Source organism: Tilletiopsis washingtonensis (assembly GCF_003144115.1).
Source record: "Tilletiopsis washingtonensis strain MCA 4186 unplaced genomic scaffold FA09scaffold_12, whole genome shotgun sequence".
Lineage (NCBI taxonomy): Eukaryota > Fungi > Basidiomycota > Exobasidiomycetes > Entylomatales > Tilletiopsis > Tilletiopsis washingtonensis.
The window spans coordinates 504,799-530,872 of record NW_020312009.1 but is presented as its reverse complement, the minus strand read 5'-3'; the positions used below and the strand labels follow the sequence as shown (position 1 = coordinate 530,872).

The 26,074-nt window shown below is 68.1% G+C and overlaps 12 protein-coding genes and 1 non-coding gene across 13 annotated transcripts; 7 read left to right on the top strand and 6 right to left on the bottom strand.

Moving 5' to 3' along the window:
- Positions 1-20: 20 nt before the first annotated feature.
- FA09DRAFT_44204 (hypothetical protein) lies at positions 21-1,169 on the top strand. Its single transcript, XM_025745666.1, has 3 exons — positions 21-338; positions 401-483; positions 869-1,169. The coding sequence occupies exons 1-3, from the start codon at positions 69-71 to the stop codon at positions 906-908; spliced, it is 393 nt and encodes a 130-aa protein (XP_025597985.1). The 5' UTR covers positions 21-68; the 3' UTR covers positions 909-1,169.
- FA09DRAFT_44252 (hypothetical protein) lies at positions 1,138-1,857 on the bottom strand. The gene has a single exon (XM_025745667.1). It carries the CDS (start codon positions 1,660-1,662, stop codon positions 1,207-1,209), a length of 456 nt encoding a protein of 151 aa, XP_025597984.1. The 5' UTR covers positions 1,663-1,857; the 3' UTR covers positions 1,138-1,206.
- On the bottom strand, positions 1,664-3,454 carry FA09DRAFT_44190 (guanine nucleotide-binding protein alpha-3 subunit). Its single transcript, XM_025745664.1, has 6 exons — positions 3,183-3,454; positions 2,781-2,965; positions 2,555-2,715; positions 2,193-2,500; positions 1,887-2,133; positions 1,664-1,826 (listed from the first exon to the last, which is right to left on the bottom strand). The coding sequence occupies exons 1-6, from the start codon at positions 3,301-3,303 to the stop codon at positions 1,784-1,786; spliced, it is 1,065 nt and encodes a 354-aa protein (XP_025597983.1). The 5' UTR covers positions 3,304-3,454; the 3' UTR covers positions 1,664-1,783.
- On the top strand, positions 3,178-4,151 carry FA09DRAFT_44199 (hypothetical protein). The gene has a single exon (XM_025745665.1). The coding sequence runs from the start codon at positions 3,429-3,431 to the stop codon at positions 4,017-4,019; it is 591 nt and encodes a 196-aa protein (XP_025597982.1). The 5' UTR covers positions 3,178-3,428; the 3' UTR covers positions 4,020-4,151.
- Positions 4,152-7,012: 2,861 nt separating this feature from the next.
- FA09DRAFT_339191 (hypothetical protein) lies at positions 7,013-7,888 on the top strand (the record flags this gene model as incomplete). Its single annotated transcript, XM_025744191.1, has 3 exons — positions 7,013-7,188; positions 7,253-7,276; positions 7,687-7,888. The coding sequence occupies 3 exons, from the start codon at positions 7,013-7,015 to the stop codon at positions 7,886-7,888; spliced, it is 402 nt and encodes a 133-aa protein (XP_025597981.1).
- Positions 7,683-9,262, bottom strand: FA09DRAFT_44159 (hypothetical protein). Its single transcript, XM_025745663.1, has 3 exons — positions 8,576-9,262; positions 8,188-8,521; positions 7,683-8,127 (listed from the first exon to the last, which is right to left on the bottom strand). Exons 1-3 carry the CDS (start codon positions 8,931-8,933, stop codon positions 7,980-7,982), a joined length of 840 nt encoding a protein of 279 aa, XP_025597980.1. The 5' UTR covers positions 8,934-9,262; the 3' UTR covers positions 7,683-7,979.
- On the bottom strand, positions 9,046-11,746 carry FA09DRAFT_349269 (GTPase activating protein; the record flags this gene model as incomplete). Its single annotated transcript, XM_025744815.1, has 13 exons — positions 9,046-9,553; positions 9,611-9,685; positions 9,739-9,769; positions 9,825-9,968; positions 10,018-10,095; positions 10,149-10,323; positions 10,362-10,510; positions 10,564-10,690; positions 10,743-10,871; positions 10,943-11,125; positions 11,179-11,383; positions 11,443-11,612; positions 11,672-11,746. The coding sequence occupies 13 exons, from the start codon at positions 11,744-11,746 to the stop codon at positions 9,340-9,342; spliced, it is 1,755 nt and encodes a 584-aa protein (XP_025597979.1). The 3' UTR covers positions 9,046-9,339.
- Positions 11,747-12,834: 1,088 nt separating this feature from the next.
- FA09DRAFT_330357 (EF-hand) lies at positions 12,835-14,239 on the top strand. The gene is made up of 4 exons (XM_025742571.1): positions 12,835-13,199; positions 13,596-13,721; positions 13,777-13,840; positions 13,892-14,239. The coding sequence occupies exons 1-4, from the start codon at positions 12,843-12,845 to the stop codon at positions 13,936-13,938; spliced, it is 594 nt and encodes a 197-aa protein (XP_025597978.1). The 5' UTR covers positions 12,835-12,842; the 3' UTR covers positions 13,939-14,239.
- A 971-nt stretch (positions 14,240-15,210) lies between these two features.
- On the top strand, positions 15,211-17,537 carry FA09DRAFT_334464 (hypothetical protein; the record flags this gene model as incomplete). Its single annotated transcript, XM_025743733.1, has 8 exons — positions 15,211-15,232; positions 15,280-15,668; positions 15,940-16,043; positions 16,110-16,286; positions 16,340-16,450; positions 16,504-16,550; positions 16,601-17,456; positions 17,519-17,537. The coding sequence occupies 8 exons, from the start codon at positions 15,211-15,213 to the stop codon at positions 17,535-17,537; spliced, it is 1,725 nt and encodes a 574-aa protein (XP_025597977.1).
- A 412-nt stretch (positions 17,538-17,949) lies between these two features.
- FA09DRAFT_t33 lies at positions 17,950-18,042 on the top strand. Its single transcript has one exon. It is a non-coding gene; the product is annotated as a tRNA-Glu (tRNA).
- A 128-nt stretch (positions 18,043-18,170) lies between these two features.
- FA09DRAFT_361007 (hypothetical protein) lies at positions 18,171-19,581 on the bottom strand. Its single transcript, XM_025745300.1, has 3 exons — positions 19,003-19,581; positions 18,487-18,952; positions 18,171-18,431 (listed from the first exon to the last, which is right to left on the bottom strand). Exons 1-3 carry the CDS (start codon positions 19,545-19,547, stop codon positions 18,225-18,227), a joined length of 1,218 nt encoding a protein of 405 aa, XP_025597976.1. The 5' UTR covers positions 19,548-19,581; the 3' UTR covers positions 18,171-18,224.
- Positions 19,582-20,094: 513 nt separating this feature from the next.
- FA09DRAFT_330354 (hypothetical protein) lies at positions 20,095-23,984 on the top strand. The gene is made up of 10 exons (XM_025742570.1): positions 20,095-20,337; positions 20,392-20,436; positions 20,490-21,044; positions 21,103-21,261; positions 21,315-21,425; positions 21,480-21,602; positions 21,662-21,825; positions 21,889-21,973; positions 22,030-22,289; positions 22,343-23,984. The coding sequence occupies exons 1-10, from the start codon at positions 20,113-20,115 to the stop codon at positions 23,703-23,705; spliced, it is 3,090 nt and encodes a 1,029-aa protein (XP_025597975.1). The 5' UTR covers positions 20,095-20,112; the 3' UTR covers positions 23,706-23,984.
- On the bottom strand, positions 23,779-25,891 carry FA09DRAFT_308899 (P-loop containing nucleoside triphosphate hydrolase protein). Its single transcript, XM_025740590.1, has 2 exons — positions 24,636-25,891; positions 23,779-24,583 (listed from the first exon to the last, which is right to left on the bottom strand). Exons 1-2 carry the CDS (start codon positions 25,562-25,564, stop codon positions 23,845-23,847), a joined length of 1,668 nt encoding a protein of 555 aa, XP_025597974.1. The 5' UTR covers positions 25,565-25,891; the 3' UTR covers positions 23,779-23,844.
- Between the last annotated feature and the right edge of the window lie 183 nt (positions 25,892-26,074).

The window sequence follows — 26,074 nt, the reverse complement described above, 5'->3', positions numbered from 1 at the left end:
GCTGGCCGCTGTGCTGGGTGGCCTCGAGCTGGCTGCGCTCCCACCTCGCTCCACCGCACGGCCATCCCATGCTGCTCTCTCTCGCGCCCGCCGCCGCCGAGGAGCGCGCGCAGCTGCGGGCGCTCGCCGCCCAGCTCGCTGCGCCGCACGCCGACGAGCTGCGCCAGGCACTGGGCGGCGGCGACGCTGAGGGCGAGGCCAGGCGCCGCCTGCCGCTCTCCTCGGCCACGCTGCTCGCCGTGCACGCCGCCGGCGCCGGCTGCTCGCCGCCGCTGCGCCTGGCACACCTGCTGCGCGGCGCAACGCTGGCACATGCGCCCATGCCCGTGCGCGAGAAGGTGCGTGCTGCGGCGGCTCACAGTATCGCTGCGGCCGCTGACACGCGCACCCGGCCCGTCAGTCGCCCGAGCTGCAGCGCTCCCTTGCCGCCATCTCTCTCGCGCTCGAGCGGCAGCAGTACGCCGCCATGCTGACGCCCGGAGCGCCGGCCGCAGCGCTCGGCCCGGCCGCTGCCGCCGTCGCCAAGCCGCTCACGCGCGAAGAGGAGGCGGCGGCGTGGGCAGAGGTGCGCCAGCTCCTCTCCGCCCTCGCCAGCGTCGCGCTCTCCGCCGGCGCCGTCGCTGCGGCCGCCTGGTGGGCCGCCGGCACTGCTTCGACGCTCTACGTGCGTATGCCCGCTTGCGCATTCCGCCGCACTGCCGCTCACTCTGCGCGCCCAGAAAACCACGCTGGCTCTGCTCGCGGCGCTCCTCGTCGCCGTCGCCGAGGCATGGCTCTACGCCGCCAGCTGGACGCGTGCGTCGCAGGCGCGACAGCGCGACGAGGCGGCGCACGGCCTGCACAACAGCGTCGGCAAGGTGCGCCGCAGCGGCCGGGCCGATGCGCTCAGCGGACAGAAGGCGCCGTGATGCAAGACGTCGGACTGCTGCGCAGATGCGCGAATCTGACATACGGCTCCAGAAGCCTTGCCCTGGCACTCTTCCGGAAGCCGAGCGCCACTTCGCCCCTCCCGCGATCCCTCGCACGAGGCAAGGCCTGAGCAGCTGCTACCGCAGTCAGCGTGCATGATTGTGCCCGCGAGTACATGCGGCGTGCCGCCTCGCAGCCCAGCAGCTCGGCTCCCTCGCGCCCGCGCCCAGTGCGATCGCCACACGCCTCAGGCGAGCAGGCAGCAGGCAGCAATAAACGGTGGTATATTAGATATGGTCAGATGTTGTGTGTGTGTTGCAGTATGCTTTGCTTCTCGTCTCGCACCCCACGGCGCGGCCGCGCATGATGTGCGTGCACTGCGCACGCCGGCCTCTCGCGAGCGCGCATCGTTGCAAGTCGCACGTGGTGCGCGCGCTGGGCTCGAAGCCCGTCCGCGCTGGCACGGATGCATGCGCAGATGTGGCATGCCACCACAGCCGCGGCCTTGACGGGCTGTGTCGAGTCGAGCCAGGCCGCGAGAGAGCGCGCAGGTCGCAGCTCTCGCGCGGCGCAACAGCTGGGCGCGGCAGTGGGACGTCGTGCGTGCGCGCGTGCGTTCGTGCGATGGCTGCATCGACGGTGTCGGGCCGATGGCCTGCGATGCCGATGGCGGAGAGGTGTCGTATGCGGCGCGCAAGGAAGCGTCGTCCTTGATGTGCAGCGGAGAGGTCGAGCGGTGCTGTGCGAGGCCATGGAAAGCCGGCTGCACTGCTGCACACGATGTGCGCCCTTGCTTCCTCTTCCGACCGCCGTCGCTTTTGTTCCCTCTGCCTAGCCTTCCCGCTCCGACGGCATTCCCTCCAACTCTGGCATATCACAAGATGCCCGATGCGCTGAGCGCGTTTTGCAGGATCGTCCTGAGGCGCACCCGCGTGAGCCTCGGCTGCGGCACATGCACAGCTCTCTCAGTGACTCACTCCTTGACCGCGGCAAAGACGAGGCGCACGTTGCTCGTGTCCGTCGCCTGCGTCAGGTGCGGGTAGATGCTGAGGCGAGCGCGGTTCGTCTGCGTGAAGCGCCACAGGATGTACTTGGCCGCCTTGTTGACGTCGGCGCCGCCGCTGTACTCCGGGAAGAAGTTGGCGAGCGGCTGCCGCGGGATCTTCGCCTTGAAGATGTCGATCTTGTTGAGGAAGAGGATGATGGACGTTCGCAAGAACCAGCCTGTGCAAGAGGGAAGTCAGCGCGCAAGCAAAGCAGCTTTGCGAGAGAAAGACACGCACGGCTGTTGACGACGCTCTCGAACAGCACGAGGCTCTCCGCCATGCGGTTTTGCCCGCTCTCCTCCAGCAGCACTTGGTCATACTCGGACAGCGCGACGCAGAAGATGATGCTCGTGACGGCCTCGAAGCAGTGGATCCACTTCTTACGCTCGGAGCGCTGCCCGCCGACGTCGAAGAGGTGGATGGAGAGCTGGCCCATGTTGAAGCGCGTCTCGGAGATGCCCGTCGTCTTGGAGCGCGCCCGCAGCACGTCGTCCTCGTTTGGAATGTAGTCCGGGCTTGCTATCCGTGGGATGTTGGCAAAGAAGCTGCGCACGGCGTCAGCACCGGCGCGCCTGCCGCGCTGCGGGCGCACGACTCACTAGGCTGCGCTGTCCATCAGGTAGAACTCGCTGCTGCGCTCCACGACGCCCGCGACAACGGGATCGGCCCACAATGACTCCATGGCGTGCGCCATTGCCGGGTCCAGCGTCGTGCCCGGGTCAGCATCGACGCGGTACTGCAAGATGGCCTCTGCCTTTTCCTGTTGACCCAAGCACGCGTCAGTCTGCGCGATCTCTCGGGCAGCATCTGCACACAGCCACGCACGCGGTTCTCTGGCAGCTCTGGCTCGAGCTTGAACTTGCGCAGCGCAAGCGTGATGGCTTGTGCCGAGTCGACAAGGTTCTTGATGACCGTCAGCCGGTAGAGCATGAGCTCTTCGGACGTGTAGCCGTTTTGGTGGATGATCTTCATCTGCTTGACGACAGTCGACTTGCCTGACTCTCCCGAGCCTGGTGGAGAGGGTCAGCAGACTAGCGCGACGCAGAGGAGCTCGGCAGGCGGGGCGCGCTAAGGCGCTTCGAAGCACGCCGCTGCATGCGCCGCGTTGAGCGGTCGGGCTCCATCATCCTGCCCACACCACACGGACGCAGCCTCTGCGGAAGGCGGCGCACCTCTCGCTCCACTGCCACTGTGCGACCCTCGTCAAGCGCGCGACGCGCCACTCACCCAGCAGCAGGATCTTGCACTCCTTCTTGAACTTGCGGCTGTCCTCCTCGATCTGGCGATCGATGGCGGTGCTGCGCTCCTTCGCGCCCTTCTCGCCGCCAGACGACATACATGCGCCCATGGCGAATGCAGGACAAGCGCTAGAGCGCGTGCGAGAGCTAGAACCGTGCAGAGACGGGCACGAGGGCCTCTAGATGCGCGGAAAGGGATGCGCGAGGAGGATGCAGGCGAACAGGGAGAGCCCGAATGGGCGGGGTATCGCGAGAGGAGACGCTGTGCTTGAGCTGGCGCCGGAGAGTCGAGCGACGAGTGAGACAGCGAAGCGCAGCAGCTGGACAGATCCGAGCTCGAGTGCCGCTGGTGCGTGGATGGCGCTGCGCACGCGAGGGCGGCAGCAGTCTCGACGCGTGCAAAGACGCAGTCTCTAGCAGCAGAGCAGCGTGCGGCGAGCGCAGACGAGCTTGGATGGAGCTGCAGTCGCAGCGTGTGCTGACGTCGCGACTCTGCTGCGTGGACGTGCGGCGCTGTCTACGCGAGCTGCGCTGGCGCTGCGGCTGCGGCTGCGGCTGCGGGCGCTGCTGCTCTGGGTGCGAGCGGAGACGCGTGCGTCGGGCGGAGCAGCGCGCTCTGAGACGGAGCGGTTGGAACGTCGACTACCCGGCGCGGCGCAGGCAGACGCAATGCGGCGGCAGCAGCGCAGATGGAGGGACGAGGCGACGGCGGGAAGCCGGTGCGACGCGGCGGCGAGCGGAGAGGAAGCGCGCGAAGCTGGTGCGCGCGTGTGTGCGGGCGCGGCGTGGAGCAGAGCGCGGGCGCGTCGGGAGCCGGCGAGCGTGAGAGAGACGTGAGGCTGCGCGTGGAGAGGTGCGAGAGGTGAGTGGTGAGAAGGATGGAGACGCGGCGAGACGAGGTGAGCGAGAGGAGCGCAGGGTGCAGGCCGGGCCAGGGCAGAGGCAGCGTCGGGTAGCGTGCCGGATGGACGAAAGGAGCCGCCTGCGCTTGCTCGGCTCAGGCGCACGGCGGCGGCGGCGGCGGCGCGCGGCAAGGGATGCTCGATGCGCTGCCTCGCGCGCCGCCGCAGAGAGGAGCACGGCGCGCCAGCAGCAGCCGCGCCCGCCGCACGCCGCCGGCGTCCGCACGCGCGTCGCGGTGCATGCAGCCTTCGCGCGCTTGCGGTGCGGGCGTGCGGCGCGGAGGCCGGCCTCGTGCGGCGGGCGCGCGTCTCTCTGCCCTGCCGCTCGCTGCGTGCTGCTGCAGCATCTGCGTCACGCCGAGTGCTGCTGTCCTGCCTCCTCTGCCGCTGCCGCATCCCGCCCACGCGCGAGCACTTCGCGCTCGACTCCGCGCCGAGCATCCGCCGTGCGCGCATCGCTGCGATGCTGCTGCTGCTCCTGTGCATCTTCCGAGCGCCGTCGCCGCACGAGTGCACCCATCGCACCTCGGCACCTGCGACGCTGCAGCGCTGCAGGGGCAGAGTCAGGGCCGTGCATGCACGCTGCGCAGAGGTGCAGCTGCATCTGGCGCGCGCCGCGACTCCGCCCGCTGCGCCGGCGACTGGCGCTCGCCGCCAACTCCAGCACGGCGGCGGAGGCCCTGCGCTGCGCTGTGGTCTGCGTCTGCTGCTGGTGCTGCCTCTGCATCTGCTTTGCAGCGCTGCTCTGCTGAGGCTGACGGCTGCGGCGCGCGAGGGTGATGTGACGGCGGGCCTCGCCGCACGCAGCGCGAGAGACAGCATCCAGCAGCAGCGTCGCTTACGCACGCCTCGTCGCGCCGCAGCAAGTGGATCTGCGAGATGCCGTTGCTGCGGTTCCGGGCTCCAGCGCGGCGGTATGTGCGTAGGTGCGAGGAGGTCTCTTGCCTGCATCGGGACGATCGCCCTGGGCCAACACCCGCCAGCTCGCCGACGACGCGCCGCCCATCCCTCCGCTGCTCCGAGCGCCAACACGCCAGTGCAGGCGCAGCTCGCTGCAGGGGCCGGCGCCGTTGCATAAGCGCCCGACGGCCGCGAGCGGATGCGGCATCCGGCGCAGCGGCTGCGGTGCGAGTCGAGTCCGGACCTGAAGCGGCTGCCCGCAGGCTGGGCCCGCCGCCGGTGCTGAGCCTCAACAGGACCTATCAAGTCCCGCAAGGGTGCCGGCCGTAGAGTCTCTGCGGGCGCCGCGCTTCCCACAGGCGCGGTGCCGAGACGGAGGCACCGTGACCGTCGAGCGGAAGACCCAGAAAAAGACGCGCCGCTCACCGGCACCGGAGGGTGCCGCGAGGTCTTCCATAGGCAAGTGCCCCAGAGACGGCTTCGACGAGAGCCCAGCAGCCCCTGTTCTACTCTGTGTGCGCTTCGCTCTGTCACGACGATCAGCCAGGCGTGGACTGCGGCTCCACGCGCGCCGCCGCAGCGAGGCCTCTCCATCCGGCAGCCCGACATCCGCTCGCGCGCGTTGTCCCCTGTCTTTGGTTGCCGCGGCACTCCTGTCGGTCGGAGAAACTGCACGCAAGTGCTTCTCCGGACTCCGGAGTCCAGACGAGCCGGGCACTTCGGGCCTGAGCCGCCGCGCTGCTTGGGTAAGGCGAGCTGCGGCTGCCGACGATGGGCGCCGCCAGCGCGGAACGCAGGCCAGATGGTCTGGGTGCTGTGCCGTACAGTGCTCGCGCCGGCACGTCCATAGCTAGGGTACAGGGCACGCCGCACGGCTGGCGACGGAAGCACAGCAGGTGCAGGTCAACTGCCGACCGCGGCAGGAAGCTGTGAGAGCGAGCGAAGGCGCAGCGCAGACGCGAGTTATGAGGTGATCAGAGGGGGTCGCCCATCAGCGGTCCATCATGCCTTGCGGCGGCGGGCTGCGCAAGCCAGCAGGTGCAGGCACACCAGCACGTGGCCTCGACTTCCGCCTCCACTTCCACCCTCGGTGATGCACGTCGGAGTCCATTGCCGGGCCGTCGTTGAAGTCTCGCAGGGCGATGCAGCGACTGTCCTTGACTGGTGTCCGGCTCCAGCTAGGCGTCAGGGGGCGAGGCGAGAGCAGCGCTTTGTTTTGCCAAGACGCGATGAAGCGATGACCGAGGCTCTCATGTGCCAAATGCAGCATCACAGCCTATTCTCGGCGCATCGCTGAGGCAGTTTTGCCCACGACGGCGTGCGTGCTGTCGAGAAGGTCAGGGCTGGCCCTCAGCACCGGCGGCCGGTGCTCGCGCCCGATCCTGATCGCTGCCGTGTGAGAGCGACGCGCCCAGCGCCGGGACCGCTGCGGCACCGCACGTTGGGCTCGCCGCAGCACCTTCGCCTCACGGATGTGCTAGCTATTGGCCTCAAAATCCTCAGGTGACTCTGCCACGCCGCTGGCTTAGGGTTCAAGTGCGGCTCGTGCCGCGGCTCTCGAAGACACTGGCTCAGCGAATAGCAACAACGGCGCGCCTTGGGCAAAAGCAAAAAGCAGGCTATGGGACGCTCACAGATATCCCCCTTTTCTCTGAAAGGAGGAGTCTAGGTACGACGGACATGCATCTCGCACACCCTATCGGCTTCACAAGCTGCTGCGCCATGCCCGATTGCATCTGGCAGCAGCATCCGGGGTCGATCGGGAGGCCGGGAGCGAGGCGGCTGGCGTCCGCGCGGCTGGACGCAAGATGACGCGTGGGAACAGCGCATCTCGCGCTCGCGTGGCGGTGGCAGGCAAAAGCAACGGCTTGGCGCCGCGGCCGCGCGGGAGATCCGAGCCGGCTTGAGCGGCCCGGCAGCGGCAGCAGGCAAGGCACGCTCGGCAGCGCATCAAGACGCCGCTCGCCGCACATCGGGCCGCCTGCCTCCGCACCACCACCACCTCTGTCTGCCTGCCATGCGCTTCACCCAGCTCGCGCTCCTTTCACTCGCCGCCGCCGCGTCCGTCGCGGCGCAGAGCGCCAGCAGCAGCTCGAGCAGCACGGCCAACAGCACCGCCACCTCCACCTCGAGCGGCAACAGCAGCAGCAGCACCACCGCCACGTCGTCCTCGTCGACCGTCTTCACGCTCGTGTGAGTGCACGCCTGCCACACGGCCCCGCACTGCGTCGGCTCACACGTTCCCTGCGCTCCACAGCCCGACAGACTTCACCTTCAGCAGGTCAGTGCGGCGCGTGGCAGAGGTGTGGACGGTTGCGCGGCGCTTTGGAGCGCGAGGAGAGGCGTTGGACTGGCTGTATGTCTGCGGGAGCAAGGCGTCAGGCCCGTAGAGGCAACGCTAGCAGTCGCGCGTGCTCTCGGGCCTGGGACCGTGGTGTGGCAGAGCGAAGCGTGCGAAGGCGGCGCAGTGCTGTTGCAGCCCTCGAAGGACGGCACTGTTGTCCAAGTGCGTCGAGCAGAGCTGGACCGTATGGCAGCTGCACCACGGCTAGATATCGTCACAGATGTAGCGCAATCACCAAAGTCCGGCTGGCCGCCTCGCACTCGAGACCGCGCACGGTCAGGACGCATGCGGCCCTTTCCTGTGGCCTCGCGAGCGCATAGACGTGCCTCTGACGCCAGATCCTACAGCATCGCGACAACTACAACAGGCAGCACATCCAACAGCAGCAGCACGACGAGCAGCAGCGTCACGCCCATCACGCTCTCGACGAACCCGATCGTCACCACGCGGCCAACGTCTGCGCCGAGCGACGGCGCCGCACGCCGCGCCGGAGCAGCGGGCGCGGCCGGACTCGGCGTGGCCGTGCTGCTGGGCCTTGGCCTGCTGTGATCGCTCTCTCTGCACCTTCTCTCTCCACTCGATACCTGTCTGCCTCACATCACCTGCGCGGATCGTCTGCCTACGCGGTGCGCCCATGGATTCAAAATACGCTCGTGCGCAGCAGTCTGTGTGCAAACGCTGCAGAGTGCGAAGCAGCCGTATCGCGGGCGTCGCTGTCGGCCACTAGCAGGAAGAGAGCCGTGGCGCCCACACTGAGAGCGATGAGGCCTGTGAGAACCCGCACGGCGCTGCAGAGGGCTCGGCGTCAGCTCTGGCACTATGCAGTGCATGATCAGCGCGATACGCACGCGCCGCTATGGCCTCCACCCGCAGCTGCTCGGTCGTGCGTGCGCTCGGCCTCGGACAGGACGACGTCGGCGCGTTCGAGCGCCCGCTCCACGCGCAGGTAGTCTGCGCAGCCGACGACCAGCGACGCGAGCGACAGAAGGAAGAAGAGTAGGCCTAGCGCCGTCGAGACGACAGAGATGCTGTAGTGCCAGTGCGACGGAGGAGACTCGTCGGGCTGCCACGGCGCGTCCGACCGCGGGTGCACCTTGAGACGAAGGCGCAAAAGCATTGTGGCAGCGACGACGGCCAGCGTCATGCTCAGCTTGAGCCAGGCCAGGAACGTCCGTTCTCGCGCTACAGCACAGACGGTCAGCCCGATTCCTGCTGCGGTATTTACCCCGTGCGCACCCAAGAAGTCACGACTGCTCTCGGCGGTCCTTGCCCGTGTCTCCAGCCAGCCTGGCGAGCGCTCGCTGCGCAGCTCGTGCGCCGCCCCGTCCAGCAGCGCCGTCGCCGCATCTGCTTCCCGCGTCTCTCGCTCAGGGCTGCTCTGCCTGCTGTGCTGCGCGCTCGGCTGTGGCGAAGAAGCGCGTGTCGAGAAGGGCGAGGCACCGGGCGAGCGAGGAATTGAGTTCGGGATGTGCAGCGCCAGGCGCCGCCCAGAGCGAGTGAAGCGCTGCGGCGGCCGGCTGGCGGCGCCGACGCTGACGTTGCTGCTGCTCGCGCCGCCGTCTGCGCCGAGCGGCACACTGATGAGGTGCGACATGAGAAGCTGCTCCTGTGTCTCGTGTTGCGATGGTGGTGGTCAGGAGGCAAGCCCCTGAGCGCTCGCCGACAAGCACAGCAGGCCCCATCGCAGCACGCCATCGGCGTCGCGCCCGTGGAGGTCGCCGCCCAGGCCGCTCCGCCTTGCGTGCGAACGCTCCCACGCTCCCGGCCTGCGTGTCGACTCCACGCATCGCAAGCGCCCTCGCCCCCACGGCAGAGTCCAATGCGGGATATATATTGGCGCAGGCAGAGCGCAGGCCGCAGGAGCAGCACGGTGACAGGGGAGACGCAGCATCCGACGACAGTTCCAGCAGCAGAGGAGCGCAGCAAGCAGCAGGATAAGACACGCAGCAGAGGCGGGGCGGGCCAGCGCTGCCTCATCCACAGCGCGGCCGGCGAGCTCCTCACGCCGCCGCCTCGCCCTCATCGACGAAGATGGCCGCGTAGCGCTCGAGAATCGTCTCGACGGCCTTGCACTGGAAGCTCATGTCCTGTAGGTGCACGCCGCCCGGCCCTTCGCCGCCCGCCGTGCCGGGCGGCGGGCTCAGCAGCGTGGGCCCGAAGACGATGGCGAGGTTCGAGATGCTCATCTGGTTCGACTCGTGCTCCGAACGGATTCTGGCGGCGCAGTGGTCAGCGGTGATCACACAAACCGGCTAGACACGGCCAGCGCACTTGTCGAGATGGCCCATCAGGTACTTGAGCGTCGCGTAGTTCGCATCTGGCAAGTCGTTGACACGCTCGTGCATCCTGCGCAGGATCGTGAGTACGGGTCCGGTGGGTGCCACGGTCATGCGGCTCACCTGATGTGCCGCATCCGATCGTTCTCCACCTCTGCAGACGCGGGTGTCAGCAGATCGCAGGTATATGCAGCACCGCGCCGACTGACTTGCGGCATCGATGAAGCCCTGGTACAGCTCCCACGTCATGAGCGGCTCTGGCAGCTCGCGGAACCAAAGCTTGAGGCAGCCAGCGATGATGTTGATGTCGTTGATCGCCTCGTCGTTCAGCAGGTCGACAGTGGACCAGTCTGCTCGCCTCATCAGCCGGCGCCTTGGCAGTAGATCTCGCGCGTGACTCACCGGCATCGAACTTGGCCTTGAGCTTCTGCACCTTGGACGTCGTGCCCGACAGCCGGTAGATGCCCATGCTTTGCATGCCTGCGCGTCGCGCGTCAGCCTTGTCGACAGACCACGCACCAGGAGGCACTCACCGACGGCCTCGATTGCCTCGGCACACTTTTCCAGGATCGGCGGCACCTCCACGCCGTCGCGCGCCATCTGGTCGACCAGGTGCACGCCGAAGATTGGTCTTGTTGCGACAGGCCGAGGCGCCGCAGCGGCAGCAGCAGCGGCCTTGCCCTGCGTGCCGGTGTTGCCCTGATTGACCTGTCGCGTGCGTGTCAGCAGACAGACGGAGTGCGCACGACTCGTGCACGCACAAAGCCCTCCTCGTACGGTCCTTCCCGCCGCGGGCCGCGGTAGTCGCGCGCGTGCACGACCTGATAGTTCTGCATGAACTGCTTGAAGTCTGCGCGATTGTCGATGGACTCGGCGGCGGACTTGAGCCCGAAGCCTGCGCAGAGAGGATGAGCACGCGCGCGTCTGACACGTGCGGCCTGCACGCACCCTCTGTCGCTGGCACGGGTGTGATGGCCATGCCGTCGCCGAGCACTGTGCTCTCGTACAGGAAGGCGTAGCGCACCAAGTGGTACTGCAGGCCGTTGTCGATCTCCTCTGCGCTCTCTTTCAGGGCCTGCAATGAGCGTCAGCACCGGCGTTGCGCGCGCTGCGGCAGCACTACCTACCCGAAGGATGCGCGGCAGCTGCAGGTTGAAGTACTCTTGCCGCGTGCCCTGCGTCGCGAGCACCTCTTTCCGGAAAGCGTCGCTCGCTGTCGATGTCCGCGCGCGGATATCCTCCTCCTGCTTCAGAATCTGCGCGTCCGTGACAGTCAGCCTCCCACGCCCGCTGCCAAGGGCGCTAGGCCGACTCGCGCTTTACGCACCTGATTCGGGTTCTTGTTCTTGAAGAGCAGGCCGCTCTTTCCAATCGCCTTGCCCAGCGTCCGCTTCCCGCTCGTACTTCCACCCGTGCCAGCCTGCAGCTCGCCGCCCTTGGCCGACTCGCCGCTTTTCAGCAGCAGCAAGCGCTCCAGATCTTCCGCCGTCGCATCGAAGCGCAGACGTGCCTGCGAAGCGCGTCAGCATGTCTCGCGCTGACATCTGCGGACATGGCCCGCACCTTCTCCACGCCGGCCTCTGCATCCTGCAAGTTGCGCTCGAGGCGCAGGCCCGTCTCGCGCGCCTGCTTGCGGTTGCGGTCGACCTCCTTGGCGAGTGTCGTGAGCTCGTCACTCATCTCGCTCAGCTTGGCCGCGAAGCGCAGGCGGTTGTCGGCGAGCGACTCGTGTGTGCGCATCACGCCCGTCCATGAGGTGACAAAGGAGCTGTGCGGGGAAGTTGATGAGACGAAGCTCGCAGATGCAGTCTGCGCGGCCGCACGCACCCAGCCTTGCCCTCTGCGCTGGCGTAGCTCTCTGCCGAGCTGCGCGCAAGCTTCGACATGGCGCGCGCGTACTCCTCCTCGATGACGGAGCGCTTCTTCAAGAAGGACGCAGTCTGCTGCGCAGACGTCATAGACTGCTTGATGCGGTCGTACAACAGCGGCATGCCGCACTGGCGCAGCGGTGTTCAGCTCGGACCAGCCAGTCAGTCGTCGGCGCGCGCGCACTCACGTCCATGTCGCACAGCGCACGCAGCGTACCCTCGTCAAAGGACGTGGGAATGACCTCGTCAAGCGCATGCGGCATGCTGCGGCTGCTGAACGCGCTGCCGCTCTGCGTCATGCCGTGGGCGCCGTTGGTGTCGACGCTGGGCGAGTGCACGATGTTGGCATTGCTCGACGATGCCGGCGTCGTGCCGGTGCCGGCCGAGTACGACGCGGTGCCGCCGCGGTCGAAGCTGGAGCGCGTCGAGTGGGAGAGCGAGGGCCGCGACGGAGCGCCGACCGAGTCGATGGAGCCCGACGGCGGCTCGAAGGAAGGCGCGGCCATCGTGGGCGGGCGCGGCGTGGCAGCGCCAGTAGACACGGGCGCGGGCGGCGACGCGGCGTGGCCGGGCTGCGCGGCCGTCGACGAGACGTCCGAGACGCCCGAGGGAGAGACGCCGAGGCTGAGCGCCGAGATGTCGATGGGCGCGAGGAAGGCGCCGTCGTCGGCCCGGAGCGCGTGGCTGATCGACACGGACGAGGAGCGCGGGCTCGGCTGCGGCACGGCGGCGGCAGCTGGGGCGGGCACAGCACGCACGTCGAGTGGCTGCGATGGGCGCATGCAATGGACGCAGCGGCGTGCTCGGGAGCAGGCAGCGGCGGCAGGCGCGGAAGAGGAAGGGAGGGATGGAGGGAAGATGGCCGGGGCCAAGGCAGCACGTTAAGGTTGACTGACGCGGCAGGCGCGGCGCCGGCAGACGAGCAGCAGGCACGCGCCGCGCGCGGCGCACGGGCAAGCGCGGCGCACGGGAGCGCCTCGCACGACTCGCCTCACAACTCGGCACCGGCAGTCGCACCTAACGAGCACCCGCACCTCACGCAGGCCAGCGCTGCACAAGCCAGGCGCAAACGATCTGCGGGCTCTGCAAACACGGTGCCCTTGCGGCTGCGATGCTGCTTGGCCGCACGGTGGGGGGCAGCGTGCTCGCCGGATGCAGCTGCGAGGGCTGCAGCAGGCGCTGCGCGCCGCCCGCTGCGCTCGCGACGCCGGCGCCGTGTGAGCACGGCCGGGACCCGGGCGAGAAGCGCGGGACGGGCGTGGGAGCAGTCGCGAGGCGCAGCCAGAGCAACACCAGCGGCAGCGCCGCGCAGCCCCTGAGCGGCCTCGCTCCTCTCCACATCAGCTCGCCTGCTCCGCCATGTCGTCTCTCCTGCACCCCGCATCGCGCGCCTCGGCCGCCTCGGGCCCGTCGCAGCAGCGCGCACGCGTCGGGCGCGCCTCGGCCCACCCGCGCCAGTCGTCGGGCGTGTACAACACCTTCAGCGCCAAGCAGATCCACGGCTTCCGCGAGGCCTTCAGCATGCTCGACGCCGACGGCGACGGCGCCATCTCGCGCGCCGACCTCGCCGCGCTGCTGGCGAACCTCGGCGTGCCCGACGCGCGCGCCGACGTCGAGCGCCTCGTCGCCGCCGCCACGATGAAGGACGGCGCGCCGGGCGCCGAGCGCATCAACTTCACGCAGTTCCTCACCATGTTCGGCGAGCATCTGAGCGAGGTGAGCAGCGCAGCGGGCGTTGCAGGGCGCGCAAGGGGGAGCAGAGAGGAGAGTAGACGGGGTGTACCAAGCGGCAGCTGGCGGGACTGCAGCCCTGGCGCTGCATAGCGAAGCTTCAGTCAAGGCGTGCTTGCGCTCTCATAGCCGGCCTCTGCCCTGAGGCGCGCAGCGGCACTGCTTGTGCAGTCAGTCTGAAAGACGCTGCTGGGTGCCGCCTTCCTGGCACGAACGCATTGAGCGACGCCGGGTTGTGGCCGATGAGATCGGGCGATCAGAACGCTCATTCGTGCCATCTTGGGCACGATACGGAAGGCACACGCGCGCACCGAGCATGGATCTGTAGAGGCTGTACGGGCTCTGCACAGATGCCTCAACGCTGACACCAACTCGCACCAGCTCGACGAGGCACCGGACCTGCTTGCTGCATTTGAGTGCTTCGACGAGCGCGACGAGGGCACGATTGACGCTGGCGAGCTGCGCTACTGGCTCGGCGAGGTGGGCGACCGGATGAGTGACGACGAGGTGAGGCAGAAGGGTCGTAGTCAAGCCCTGCGCACAATGCTGACTGCGCGCTCAGATCGACCGGCTACTGTCGGGTCCATTCATGGACCGAGGCGGCCGCAAGTTCGACTACAAGGCTTGTGAGTGCTGACCCTCCCTGCGGCAGTGCAAGGCTGATGCATGCACGCCAGTCGTTGAGGCGGTCAAGATGTCGGAGCCGGCGTCGCTCGAGTCATGACCTGTGTGCTGCGTTTGTTCTGTGACTCTGCCCTCGACATGACCTTTGATGATCTCTCTACCCTGCATGGACTGGCCTCCCGCGAAGGTGCTGCGACGTCTGCGAGAGTGGCCGCCGCTGCGCTCTGCAGGTGCCAAGGCAGATGCGCTGCACGGGCTGCCTGGGGCCGATCGGACTGCGCAGTGCTTCTTCTTGACTGGCGAAAACGCACCTGCAAAGGCGATACCTTTCGTTTCGAGAGCCCTGTGCTTGAAGCAGAGTTCTGAGGCGCAGCGGAAGCCTGAGCGTGGTGCCCACCGCCGTCCCGCCGCGCCGGCACGTCAACTTCCAAAGCCGCGGCACTTGGCTAGCGTGAGATGCTTCTCCAGGTGCGCAGCATCCGCAGTGGCCCGACTCAGCAGAGATACTCCCGCACGCAGCACGCCGAATGAATGAGCGGTGCAGTCGCCGCAGCACCATGGAAGAGGCCAGACTGTCAGGCAAGGAGATGAGCTCGTCCAGCGAGGACGAGGGCGATGGCGAGCAGGCGCGGCACATTGCGGCGGGAGAGGAGCGGAGCCGCTGCCCCGCACTCGGCGGGAGCGGCGCGCAGGCGGAGCAGTCGCCGCGTGCCGCGCCGCCGCGGCGGGGCGTGCGGCTTTGGCGCGCTGTGGCTGCGTGCTGCGCTGCGCTGGAGCTCTCTGGCCGCACAGGCGGCATCCGCACCGCACCGCATGGCACGAAGGTCGCAAGCGGCAGCACCGAGAAGCAGCGGGCAGCTTCAGCACCACCACCACACACCACGCATCGCTGCACATCCAGCACTCAGGCGTCGCTCCGCAGTCGCACGCCGCCTTGCGCCAGCCTAGCCGCCCGCGCCCACGTCCACACCGGCTCTCGGCTTCCTGCTCTCCCGCTGCGCCGTCTCGCACCGCAACTCCGCGCGCGTGCACACTTCTCTCCTCGACTCGCGCCCGCCGTCGTAGCTCGGCTTTCCCTGCGCCTCACCTGCGTCTCAGCGCCATGTCCTCGGCGCCTGCTGCCGCGGCAGCCTCGGCCTCGGGCACGGCGGGCTCGCGCCTCGACGCGCCGCGGCGCACGCCCTCTGGCCACGGCCCGGGCACTCGAGGTGCGTTCAGCTGCGCGAGTGCAGAAAGAGAGCGGCACCACAAGGGCGGCGGGACAGAGCGGCGAGGAGCATCGGGCGTTCTGCCGGCCGCCGCAAGCTTGCTGTAGCGGAGCTGCCTGTCCAGGCACTCGACTAGGCGCGGCGACCGGAACAGCACCGTCGAGATGCTCGCTGTGCACCGCCCTTGTACGCGCACGTCTGAATCTGAGCAGCAAGGCTGACATGCACATTAGGCAATCTGACGCCGCAGCAGACACGCACGCTCTACCGCCTCTGGGCGCGCTTCTTCCGCCTCTGCCAGACGCCCGCCAGCACGGCCTCGGCATCCGCGTCTGTGCACTCGGCGACGCTGCCCAACGGCAGCGGCGCCTCGCCACTGCGCACGACACGCTCGCGTGGCGGCGGCGGCATGGCCGAGGCCAGCGGTGGTGCCGACGAGGAGGGTAGCAGTGACACCGCGGCGCGCAGCGAGCCCAACGGCGCCAACCTGGGGCGCCACATTCCGCGCGACGACGGCGTCAAGGACGAGCTCAAGACGCTCGAGGAGGCCAAGGAGATGCGCGTCTTTCTCGCGCGCTACGGCGGCGAGCGCCTGCGCAGTGTGTTCTGGGAGATGACCAAGGTGAGCCCGCGGCTACAGGTGACAGGCGGTGCAGTCGACGTGAGGTGCAGCAGGGCGGGCGGTGCGCTGCGGGCCACAGGCGTCTCAGAGCGCACAGGGATACGCACCCGGCGGATCCGGCCATGTGCAAGCTAGCCTCGGAAGGCCATCGTCGACAGCGGTCCTCAGCGGACTGCCGTGCCGTGCTGTAGAGCCCCCACAAACAATGATTTGGCTCGTCATTTGGAATCCGCCATCACTCTGAACCTTTGTACTGACGCTGTACCACTAGGGCGAACATCCCGACGCGCTGATGCTGCGCTTCCTGCGGGCGCGCCGCTGGGACGTGGACCGGGCGATTGCCGTCATTGGCTCGACGGCGAACTTCCGAGTAGAGTGAGCTGTGCTGGTCTCCGGGTCGCTCGCTCCTTGCTCATCGCGGTGCTCTTCGCTCTCCCCCAGGAACGAGGTGGCTGAGGTGCTGCGCGGAGGCGAGCTCAACCTGACACGCACGCGCGGCGGACTGAACCTGTTTGCCAACGGCGTCTCGTATGCGTACGGCGCATCGCGCGACGGCGAGCCGGTGTACCTCATCGAGGTCGGCAGCCACTTTTCCCACAACCAGACGCAGGCTGAGCTGTGAGTACATGGCGTGACGGCTGCGAGCAGGGCGGCACTGACATGACGCACAGCAAACGGGCCGTCATTCTGCACCAGGAGTGGCTGTCGCTCCTCATGCCGCCGCCGGTGGAGCAGAAGATCGTCATCTTCAACTTGCGCAACTTTGGCCTGCGGAATATGGAGTGAGTCGGCTGCTGCGCAGGCCGGTGCGCCGGTGCTGACTCATGGCGCTCAGCTGGTGGACCGTCTTCTTCATGGTCAAGACGATGGAGTCGTACTACGGTGAGTGAGATGTGCGGCGTGCCATGAGCACCTGGCTGATGCCCGCACAGTCGAGTCGCTGGCACGTGTGTACGTGCACTGTCCGCCGTGGATCTTCAAGCCCATCTGGATCATCTTGCGGCCGCTGCTCGACCCCGTCGTGCGCGACAAGATCCGCCTCACGAGCACCCTCGAGGAGCTGGAGGAGCTCATCCCGGCACACCACCTGCCGCGCGACTCGATGGGCGGCAGCGCCGACTGGGGCTACAGCTACCCGCCGCCGGAGGAGCACGAGAACGACGCGCAGCTCGACACCGCCCGGCGAGCCGAGCTGCAGGCCGCCCACGACGCGGCCGCCGCAGAGTTCGAGCGGCTGACTCGGCAAGTCGCACGCGCCTACTCCTCGCGGCGCGCTGCCGTGCCGCGGCGGAGCAGCGATGCCGATCCCACGTCGGCGGCGACGACCGACTCTGAGTTTGATGAGGACGACGAGGACGACGATGCGCACGCGGACATTGCCGCCGACGTCAAGGCGCTGCGTGACGTCGCAGCGACGCGCCTCCGCGTTGCCTGGCTGCGGCTCATGCCGTACATCATCGGCCGCACCGTGTACAACCGCTGGAACGTGGCGCGCGATGACGGCAGCGTGATGTGGACGTACGATGCCATCGACGGCACGCACGAGGAGCAGCGCCTCGGCGAGGGCACGACGCTGCCGGTGCTCGAGGAGAATCTGGCACAGCTCGACGCTGCGCTGGGCAACGTCGAGCCGCGCGCGAATGGCTCGACGAATGGCGCCTCAGCCAGCGCGCCGCACGCTCGCCAGCGCAGCCACCAGCGCATGCGGACCGCGGGCAGCCGCTCATTCGTGCTTGACGAGGCGCTCGGCATGATGGGCGACGGCGCGAAGAAGAAAGATGGCGCGCTGTCGGGCCAGGCGGATGAGCTGCGGGAAGCTGCAAGGCCAGACGGCCTCGATGCCACAGCAGGGCTACACCCGGCGAGTGAACAGCCGGCTGCTCCTCTGGCCTCGCCCAGCTCTGAGGTGCCGAGTCAGGACGCTTCCTCGAAGAGCCAGGACACTGGTTCCACCGCACACGCCGCTCCTCTACCTGTCCATCCTCTCTTTGTTGAACGGTGACCCCGCAATGCATGATGCCAAATGCACTGCGTCTGAGAGGCGTGGCCGTGGCGGAACGCGTGTGGGGGCGAGGACGGGCTCAGGCAGTTGAGGGTGAGGTCATTTGTCAAGACGGCGTATGCAACTCGCAGGTACAGTCTCACCCTGGCCACCATTTCGACGGAGGAGAACAGGGCGAGAAGCGGGACCACGCAGGTGACGGTGCAAGCGCAAGGACAGTCGCAGTGAGGGAAAGGTACGTGTTCATATTTGGCTCTGAGTGAGCTGCTATCATACAAGTCCTAGTTAGTACAGTGGTCAGTATATCCGCCTCTCATTCAAGCTTCGGCTCAGTGGGCGCGGATGGCCGGGGTTCGATTCCCCGACTGGGAAACCTTTTTGCCTCTCTCCGCGCCCGACCTTTTTGCCCTCCCTCTCACGACACCCGCCCTCGACCCGAGCAGCTCCTCACGCCTCTCGATGCGGAGACAGCGCACAGGCTCAGCGCTCCTTCGGCGTGTCGCTGTCTTAAGCCACGCCGGTCACGGCTGTTGGTGGGTATATCATTAGACGAGTCATTGTACAGGTGCAGATGTAGCGTCGCGGCGCAGCAGCAGCGCGGCACAGAACATGCGCAGCTCGAGCTTGTCGTCGTAGTCGAGGCCGCCCTCGGCGCACGCGGCCTTCATCAGCCGGCCGGCGTGGTCCTCCTCGACGGCGGCGCGCGCCTTCTCCTGCGGGTTCGCACGGAGGTAGGCCACATAGCCCGTCGTGGTGCGCAGCTGTATGGCGTGTCAGCAAAGCAGAGTAGCCTGGAGGCGCTCATCCCCGACGCACCCAGTGCGCCATCGCGCGCGGACTCGTCGCCCGCAGCTCCTCGGCCTCCGGACACGTCATGTCCTCGCCGCGCGGGCCCGACCACTCGGGCGGCGCATTGACGGTCAGGTAGCGCACGGTGGGCAGCCAGCCGGCGGCGCCTGCCTCGCGTGGCGTTGGTAGCGTCGAGTACATGTCGCGGTGGCCCAGGCGCGCCGCCTCGCCGTAGAAGCGCGCCAGGGGCTCGGTGAAGGGCGCCTGCTCCAGTGCCCTACGCAGCGGCGCAGTCTGCTCGCCGCATGGACCGTCATACGGGCCCGGCACGGGACGGTGGCCGATGAGGAGCAGCGTGCCGTGCGGCAGCAGATGGCGGTAAAAGACATTGTACGTCGCCAATGGCTCGTTCCAGGCGAGGTAGTGGGCGCACGAGCCGAGCGTGAGGAACGTCAGGGCTCGCGGCAGGTTGGGCTCGGCAAAGGTGCCGTGGCTGGCGCAGCATGAGCAGGCGGCTGTCGAGCATGACACGCAGCCACTCACGCAATGTCCCACGCAGCATCGCCCTTCGGCAGGCCGACGCTGGCACGCATCTCGCAGTCCATGTCCCGCGTGCCGTGCGCCAGCTCAAGCATGTGTGCATCCCAGTCGCGGGCGTAGACGTGCTGCGCCCAGCTCTCGAGCCAGGCGGCGAGCGGCGCGGCGCCGCAGCCAAAATCGCCCACATGTTCCTCCTCGCGCTGTTCCGGGCGCACCTCGCCGCCGCTGCGCAGGTGCCACTGTGCGCCAGCCCGCGCGCTGACGGAGCTGGACGGGAGCGAGGTTGGCGAGGGGCGTGCAAAATGGAACTCGAATGCGGCGGCGAGAGCCAGCGGCGAGTAGGGCGGCGCAGAGAGCAGGTAGGCGTACGCCTGCTGCGACAGCGTCGGCGGCGCAAAGGAGGCGAGCGACGTGGCCGGTGTGGCGGCGAGCGAGGCGGCGGCCGACGAGTAGGGCGACGAGGCGAGCGTCGCGGGCGTCGTGGCGCCGTCGCTGCTGCTGCTGGCGTGGGTGCGGGTGCGGCGCAGGCGCCGAAAGACGGAGGGCATGCGGCGCTGCTCGGCGGGCGCGGCCGTCTAGTGTATGCGGGGCAGGAGCATGGCGCCCGGCATCAGCGCAGCGCGGCGGGAGCGCACATCGGAGGAGGAGGAGGGGAGCGAGGCAGGCGAGCCGGCGCCGTCGCGGCCGAGGCGCAACCTCGGGCCAGGCATGACGCCTGACAGCCGCCGGCGCGTCCCGCGGCTCGGAAGCGTGGCGCCGCGACCGCGTCCCTGCCGCTCCCCGCCTCTCTCCGCGCTACCGTCACCATCCCCAGCCGTTCCCAGCCGCCTGCCACTGCCGCAGCCACATCCGCCCGCCATGGCAGCCGCCAACGGTGCTTCCGCGGCGTCTGGCGCCGCACCCGCGTCTGCCGCAGCCCCCGTGCGCCCGGCTGAGCGTGGCCCACTGCCGCCGCCGCCCGGCCTGCGCGAGGCACCTGGCGCAGCCGCAGCGCCAGCACGCAGCGCCGCGCCGCCGTCTGCGCACAGCACTGCCAGCAGCAGCGCACCACGCATGGTGCCCCGCGCGCCCCTCGCTGCTGCACCCGCCGGCCCGCCGCTGCGTCCCGCGCCGATGCCCGCCGTCGCCGGGCCCTCGCGCCTGCCGTCGACGGGGACGCCCGTGACGCCGGCGCCTGCACGCCCAGAGACCGCCAGTCCCGTTTCTGCCGCACGGCCGTCGCGCGAGACGGCCACGCCGACGCCGCCGCCCACGAGTGCGGCGCCGCGCCGTGCGCAGGAGAGCATTGCCGATGCCGTTGCCATGGCCGTCGGTGCGAAGAAGGAGCGCAAGCGCAAGGTGCGTCTGCTGGGGCTGCGATGAGACTTGTGGCGCTGATCGAGTCATCCACAGCGCATCCATTACTCATGTGCCGAGTGTCACCGACGCAAGCACAAGGTGCGTTGCACGCGCAAGTGCTCGCATATTGCCCCGGCTCACAGCCGCCACAGTGCGACCGCAACACACCGTGCCAGGCCTGCATCGACCGCGGCCTCGCCGAGTCGTGCCGCCCGTTCGAGGAGGGCGACCAGCACGGCGACGTGCGCGACCGCGTTGCGCGCCTCGAAGACCTCGTCGAGGGCCTGGCGAAGGCCAACACCGGCCTCGCTTCGGAGCTCAGCGCCATGCGGCGCGCAGTCGGCCTGGGCGCGCCGCCTGCGCGGTCAGACGCTGATTCTGGCGCGCTAGGCGCACTGGCCGCAGCGGCGAGTGCAGCCAAGGGCGGTGACTCGGAGGATGAGAAGCCGACCGTCGACGAGCGGTCGCGCCGCGTCGTGCGCATTGCCAACTCGCGCTCGCTCGGCATGGAGCGCGAGGAGCTGCGCCGTGCGACTGCGGCGGGCGGCGAGGACCGCAGTGCCTCGCTGTACGGCGCAGGCGACGACGATCCGCCTGGAGGCGCAGTGGGCGCCAATCCGCTTGAGGGCGGCCTGACACGCGAGGGCGACTCATTCTACGGCGCGCTGGCTCTGCCGAGCGTGTCGCGCGGCATCATCGAGACGCGCGTGAGTGCCCTAATTGCTGCGCTTCCTATGCTCTGCTGAGCCCTCTGACCGCCCCCAGATCCACGGAGAGAGGCTCGAGCTGTCCTCGAACGTTCCTCTCCGCTCGGCCAGCGTCAAGGTCCGCCGCCTCATCCAGGAGGGCGGCGCGCACCCCGACGTCGTCAATGAGCTTATGGAGAACCTTCCGTCGCGCGCAGAAAGCGACCAGATGCTGCTGGTCCGTCGCATGAAAGGGCTGTGTCTGAGCATCGCTGATGCAGCGAAACACAGTGGTACTTCCGGGACATCAACGTCACGCGGCTGCCGCTGCACGAGCAGACCTTCAGGCAGAGCTACGAGGAGCTGATGGACTGGAAGTGGGGCACGGCAAAGGAGGAAGAGGTACGTGTCCAGAAGCGAGGCGTCTCTCTTTGCAGTGGCTTACGCATCTTGCAGGGCGACGACGGAGCGCGGCACCTGCCATTCCTGTCGTTCCTCTATGTCATCCTGGCGATTGCGAAGCGCAACCAGCCAGAAGACCTTGGCTCCGATGCGGATGCGAAAGCCGGTGCTCTCAAGGTGCGTCGCGAGCGAGACAGTGTACGTGCATTGCTCATGCCTTGCGTCGTGCACCACAGCTCTTCCACACCGCCCGCCGCACGATGGCAGTTGCGTCTGCAGTGCGAGCGGACCATATCGACGTCCTGCTGGCCGCGTTGTTTGGCTGCCGCTTCCTGATCTGCCTGCGCATGAGTGCAGAGAGCTGGAGCTTGCTCGGCTCAGCCATCCGCGCGGCTCAGGCGTGAGTGTTGCGCCGCGGCGTCATTGCTCTGTCTAGCGCGTCTGACGTGAGTCTCGCGCACAGTATCGGCCTTCACCGAGATGGCACGAAGCTTGGCCTCGATGCTGTCACGACGGAACGGCGGCGTCGTCTCTGGGCGCTCATCTACGTCAGTCCGGCTCACGCTGCGCGCGCTTGGCCTGTCACTGATCTCCACTCCTGCAGTACCTCGACAAGACCACGTCGATGCTGCTGGGCCGGCCTCAAGGCATCAATGACCAAAACTGCGACACGCTCGCACCTTCGGACGTGGACATCGACACGCTGCCGCGCTACGGCCCGGCACCGACGCCTGAAGCCTTTCCGCCGCCGGCCGGCGTCACATGGCCCAAGCGTCCGCCAGGCGTCTTTATGTTCGTGGCCATCCGGCATGAGCTGGCGAAGCTCACCGGGCGCGTTGTCGAGCACTTCCAGAACTTGTCCAAGTCAGTGTGCCGGCTCGAGTGCCAAGCGGTGCAGCGCTGACACGTTTCTGCAGGCCGCGCAACTACGCCGACGTGCTCGCCATCGACGCTGACCTTCAGCGCTTCGTCGATGCGCTGCCCGCGCCTTACAGATGCGAGCAGATGGGCGGCGCTGACCACGAGTTTGATGCCCTCTGCCCCTGGCTGCCTCTGCACCGCTACCTCATCAACGTCGAGCAGCTCTACATTCGCATCACGCTGCACCGGCCGTACCTTCTGCGCTCGGACCGCTACGCCCAGAGCCGCGTCGTGGCATTTGCCTCGGCCAAGACCGACCGCCAGATCCGCACAGAATACAAGCGCGACGTCAAATGGCCGCGCGACCGTGCTCGCAGCGCACACATGGGCGGCCTGTACCGCCTCTTCAACGCAGCTCTCGTGGCAGGCATTCAGCTGCTCCTCGAGCCTCAGAGCCCGGAGGCGCCGGAGCTGCACGCTGCGCTCGACGACTTCCTCGCGCTGAAGAGCAACGAGCCGGCCGACACGTCGCAGTGTACCAAGCGCGAAGTGGCCATCATCCAGCTCTTCCAGTCGAAGAGCCGCGACCCGTCGTGGTGCGCAGCGACCGCCACCGGTGCCCGCAGGGGAGGAGCTGCTCGGTCTTCCAGCACTTCTCTGGCTCACGCCGCCACTACGCGTGGCGCAGCGGCTGCTAGCGGCTCCTCGCGTGGAGCAAAGGGCGCCGTCTCGGCCTCTCGCGACACGCCTCCGCAGGGCTCGCGCGCCAGCGCAATGGAATCGCCGCCTGACTCCTTTGGCGCTCGCGGCCCGGCAGCGCCACGATCGCACAACGGCGCGGCAAAAGCAGGCCTCGGCGGGCCGCCGCTCGCTCCGCTCGCCGAGTGGCCCGCCGGCATCGACCAGAGCGCCTCGTCGGCGGCCTCGTTCGCACCTATGAGCATCGACACGCCTCCCGGTGCTGGCATGACAGGTGCAGGCTCAAGCAGCATCTCCTCGCGCTCGGATGCGCTGGCACAGGATCTCTTTGATCAGCTTGGCGCCGGCGCGCTCGACTCCTTCGGCCTGGACCAGTCGCCCTTCTCGTGGGACGACGGCGGTATTGGCGGCGGTGCTGCCAACGGCTTCACATCCGACGGCCTCGACCAGTTCTGGGCCGCAGCCACCAGCGGCAACCTCGGCGGAAACCTCACGCTGCACTCACCGCACGGCAGCACGCCGATCGCCACGAGCCGTCCGGCGCACCCGGGCAGCGGCATGCAGGACCCGAGCGTCAGCCTCACGCCCTGGGGCGGCCTCATTGAGGCGATCGTCTCCGGACAGGGCTCGCAGCACCACTTCCAGCAGCAAGACTCGCCGCAGCACTCCGCACCCTCGAATCCGGCGCAGGGACCCAATGCATCGCCCCGATCACGCTGAGCCTGCGGCCACGCGCGCCCTCTCTGGCAGCGCTGTAGGCCCTCAGGACAGACACTTCGTGGCATGACCTTTTGCAATGGCATGCAGCTCATTCTGTTCCACGCAGGCGCGTGCCTGCGGCAGTGCTCCTTGAATTCCATTAGCATTGACCTATGCGCTCCGACACTTGGCCGGCCTCGAGTCGCAGCAGCGCGTTCATGCTCCTGGGCCATTCGGCCTCGTAGTGGCTGACCAGAATGAGCGACATCGCGCGGCGGGCTTCGGCATCCTGGGCCCGCTCTTGCTCCGTCTCGCCGATGGCGTAGGCCTCGGGCTCGTCAAGAAAGGCGCGGGCACGCTCGACCTGCCGGGCGGACTGATGCTGGAAGGGCTCGTCGAGGATGAGCAGCTTCGGGCCGTGGACGATCGCGCGCAGGAGCAGCACGATGCTCTGTGAGCCCAGCGACATTGCGGCGAAAGAGGCCGAGGCGAGTCGCTTGGCTTGTGCGAGAGGATCATCGAGGCCAGGACCGCCAGATCGAGAGCTCTGTCGACTTGTGTCGCTGTCCGGTGCATCGATCACGTCCTGAAAGGCAGCTAGCAGCCGCCAGATGCGTGCTTTCTGCTGGTCATCGAGAGGTCGTCGCGAGAATACGCCGGCGTAACCCGAGCCTATCGCCTCGCCGACGGTCATGCCGCCACGCTCGGTGTCCTTGCGGGGGAACGCATTGAAGAGCTCGGGCGACACGTGACCGATGCGTCTGGCCAGCAGGAGCGTGGCATTCCCGGGAGCATCGCGAGCCTTGCCGAAGAGGCTCAGCTTCTGCTCCGGCAAGGCGAACGACTGAGGGTGGTCGCCGAGGATGAGGGAGAGCAGAGTAGACTTGCCGCTGCCGTTGCTAAGAGCAAGATGTCAGCTGCTGCATGTCGCGCCATGCAAAGCTGCCTCACTAGCCGGCGAGCACCATTCTCGCACCGCGGTGAATGTCCAAGGCGATGGACTCAAGCGCGGACTTGCCCACGTACTTGATGTCGACGCCGTTGAGCGAGACAAGTGGCTCATTCGTGTCAGGCAAGGCCTGCGCAGCATTCTGCTTGAGCAGTTCATAGCCACCTTGGCTGTCCTGGTCGCGCTGCTGCTGCACAAGCGCGCGAGGACCGGCCTGCACCGAGCCATCGTCGCGCACCTGAGCGACGTGGGTGATGTACGCCGGGAGCTCGTCCTGGACGCGTAGGAAGAGCACGATGCGTGGGTCTGATGCGCAATGCCTGTCAGACAGAATGGAGCTGAGAAGAGAGCGCGTGGGCGGATCGAGCCCATTGTATGGCTGCGAGAGGACGAGAATGGTGCTGTCCGCTGCGGGCGAGAGGCGGCATCGGACGAGCGCTTCAAGCAACCGGGCGCGGCGCATCTGCCCGTTCGAGAGACGGATCAGGGGCGTGTGAAGCAGAGCCGCCATGTCGCCGTTGCTCTCTTCCGCCGGCGGAGGTCTGTCAAGGCGCAGCAGCGGCGCAGTGTCCATGATGCACTGGTGAGCGGCTCGGCCAGCGGCGCGCTCGGACTCGGTCGGAGCTCCTGGCTTTGCCTGGTCGGCGCTGCTGGGAGTGGACAGAATGTCGGCGACGCAAGCCAGCCGCGCAGCACGCCCAGTGTGGTGACCAAGAGCACGCATGCATCCCTCGTGCAGCGTGACGGCGTCTTCGTCGTCGCGCACGGCACCGTAGCGCACGGCGTAGTCGACGAACTCGCCGCCGGTCGCGGCGCGCGCGGCGAAGGAGACGTGCACGACGTGCTCTGCCGGCGAGCGCGAGCCAAGGAACGGATGCGTGCTGGGTATTGGCTTGCCGTCTGCGGTGCGCGCTCTCCTCCGTCCCGTCATCACCTGCGATGTATCTCAACACCATGGCTCGCCGCGGTGTGGCATGCCGGGGGGTGCCCACGGGCCGGGACTCACATCACGCAGCGCCTCGACGACGCGCTCGCCGTCCCCATCGCCACCGACTATGGCCCAGCATTCTGGCGCATCACTGATTGTGAGCGACACGGGCGCAGCTGCGGCTGGCAGCGGCAGGTACGCCTGCCTGAGCTGCAGCAGAGCCGGCCGCGCCGGGCCTGCTGACCGCGCAGTGTGCTCAGCGGCAGAGCTCGACGCTTGCCGGGCATGCGACAGCCGAGTGATGCGCGCGATGTGGAGCGAGGGCGCCAGCGCACCAGACGACAGCACGCGCAGCATGGCGCCAGAGCGACGGAGTGCTGCCTGATCGCGCCGGCGGTGAGGGTGTCGGGCGCGGGTGATGTGGAGGGGAGGACAGCCACGTCGCGCGCACAGCGACGCGGCGCCACGCGCCAGGCGCGCGCCGGCGCGTGTCGAGGACGTGGTCGCGTCGCC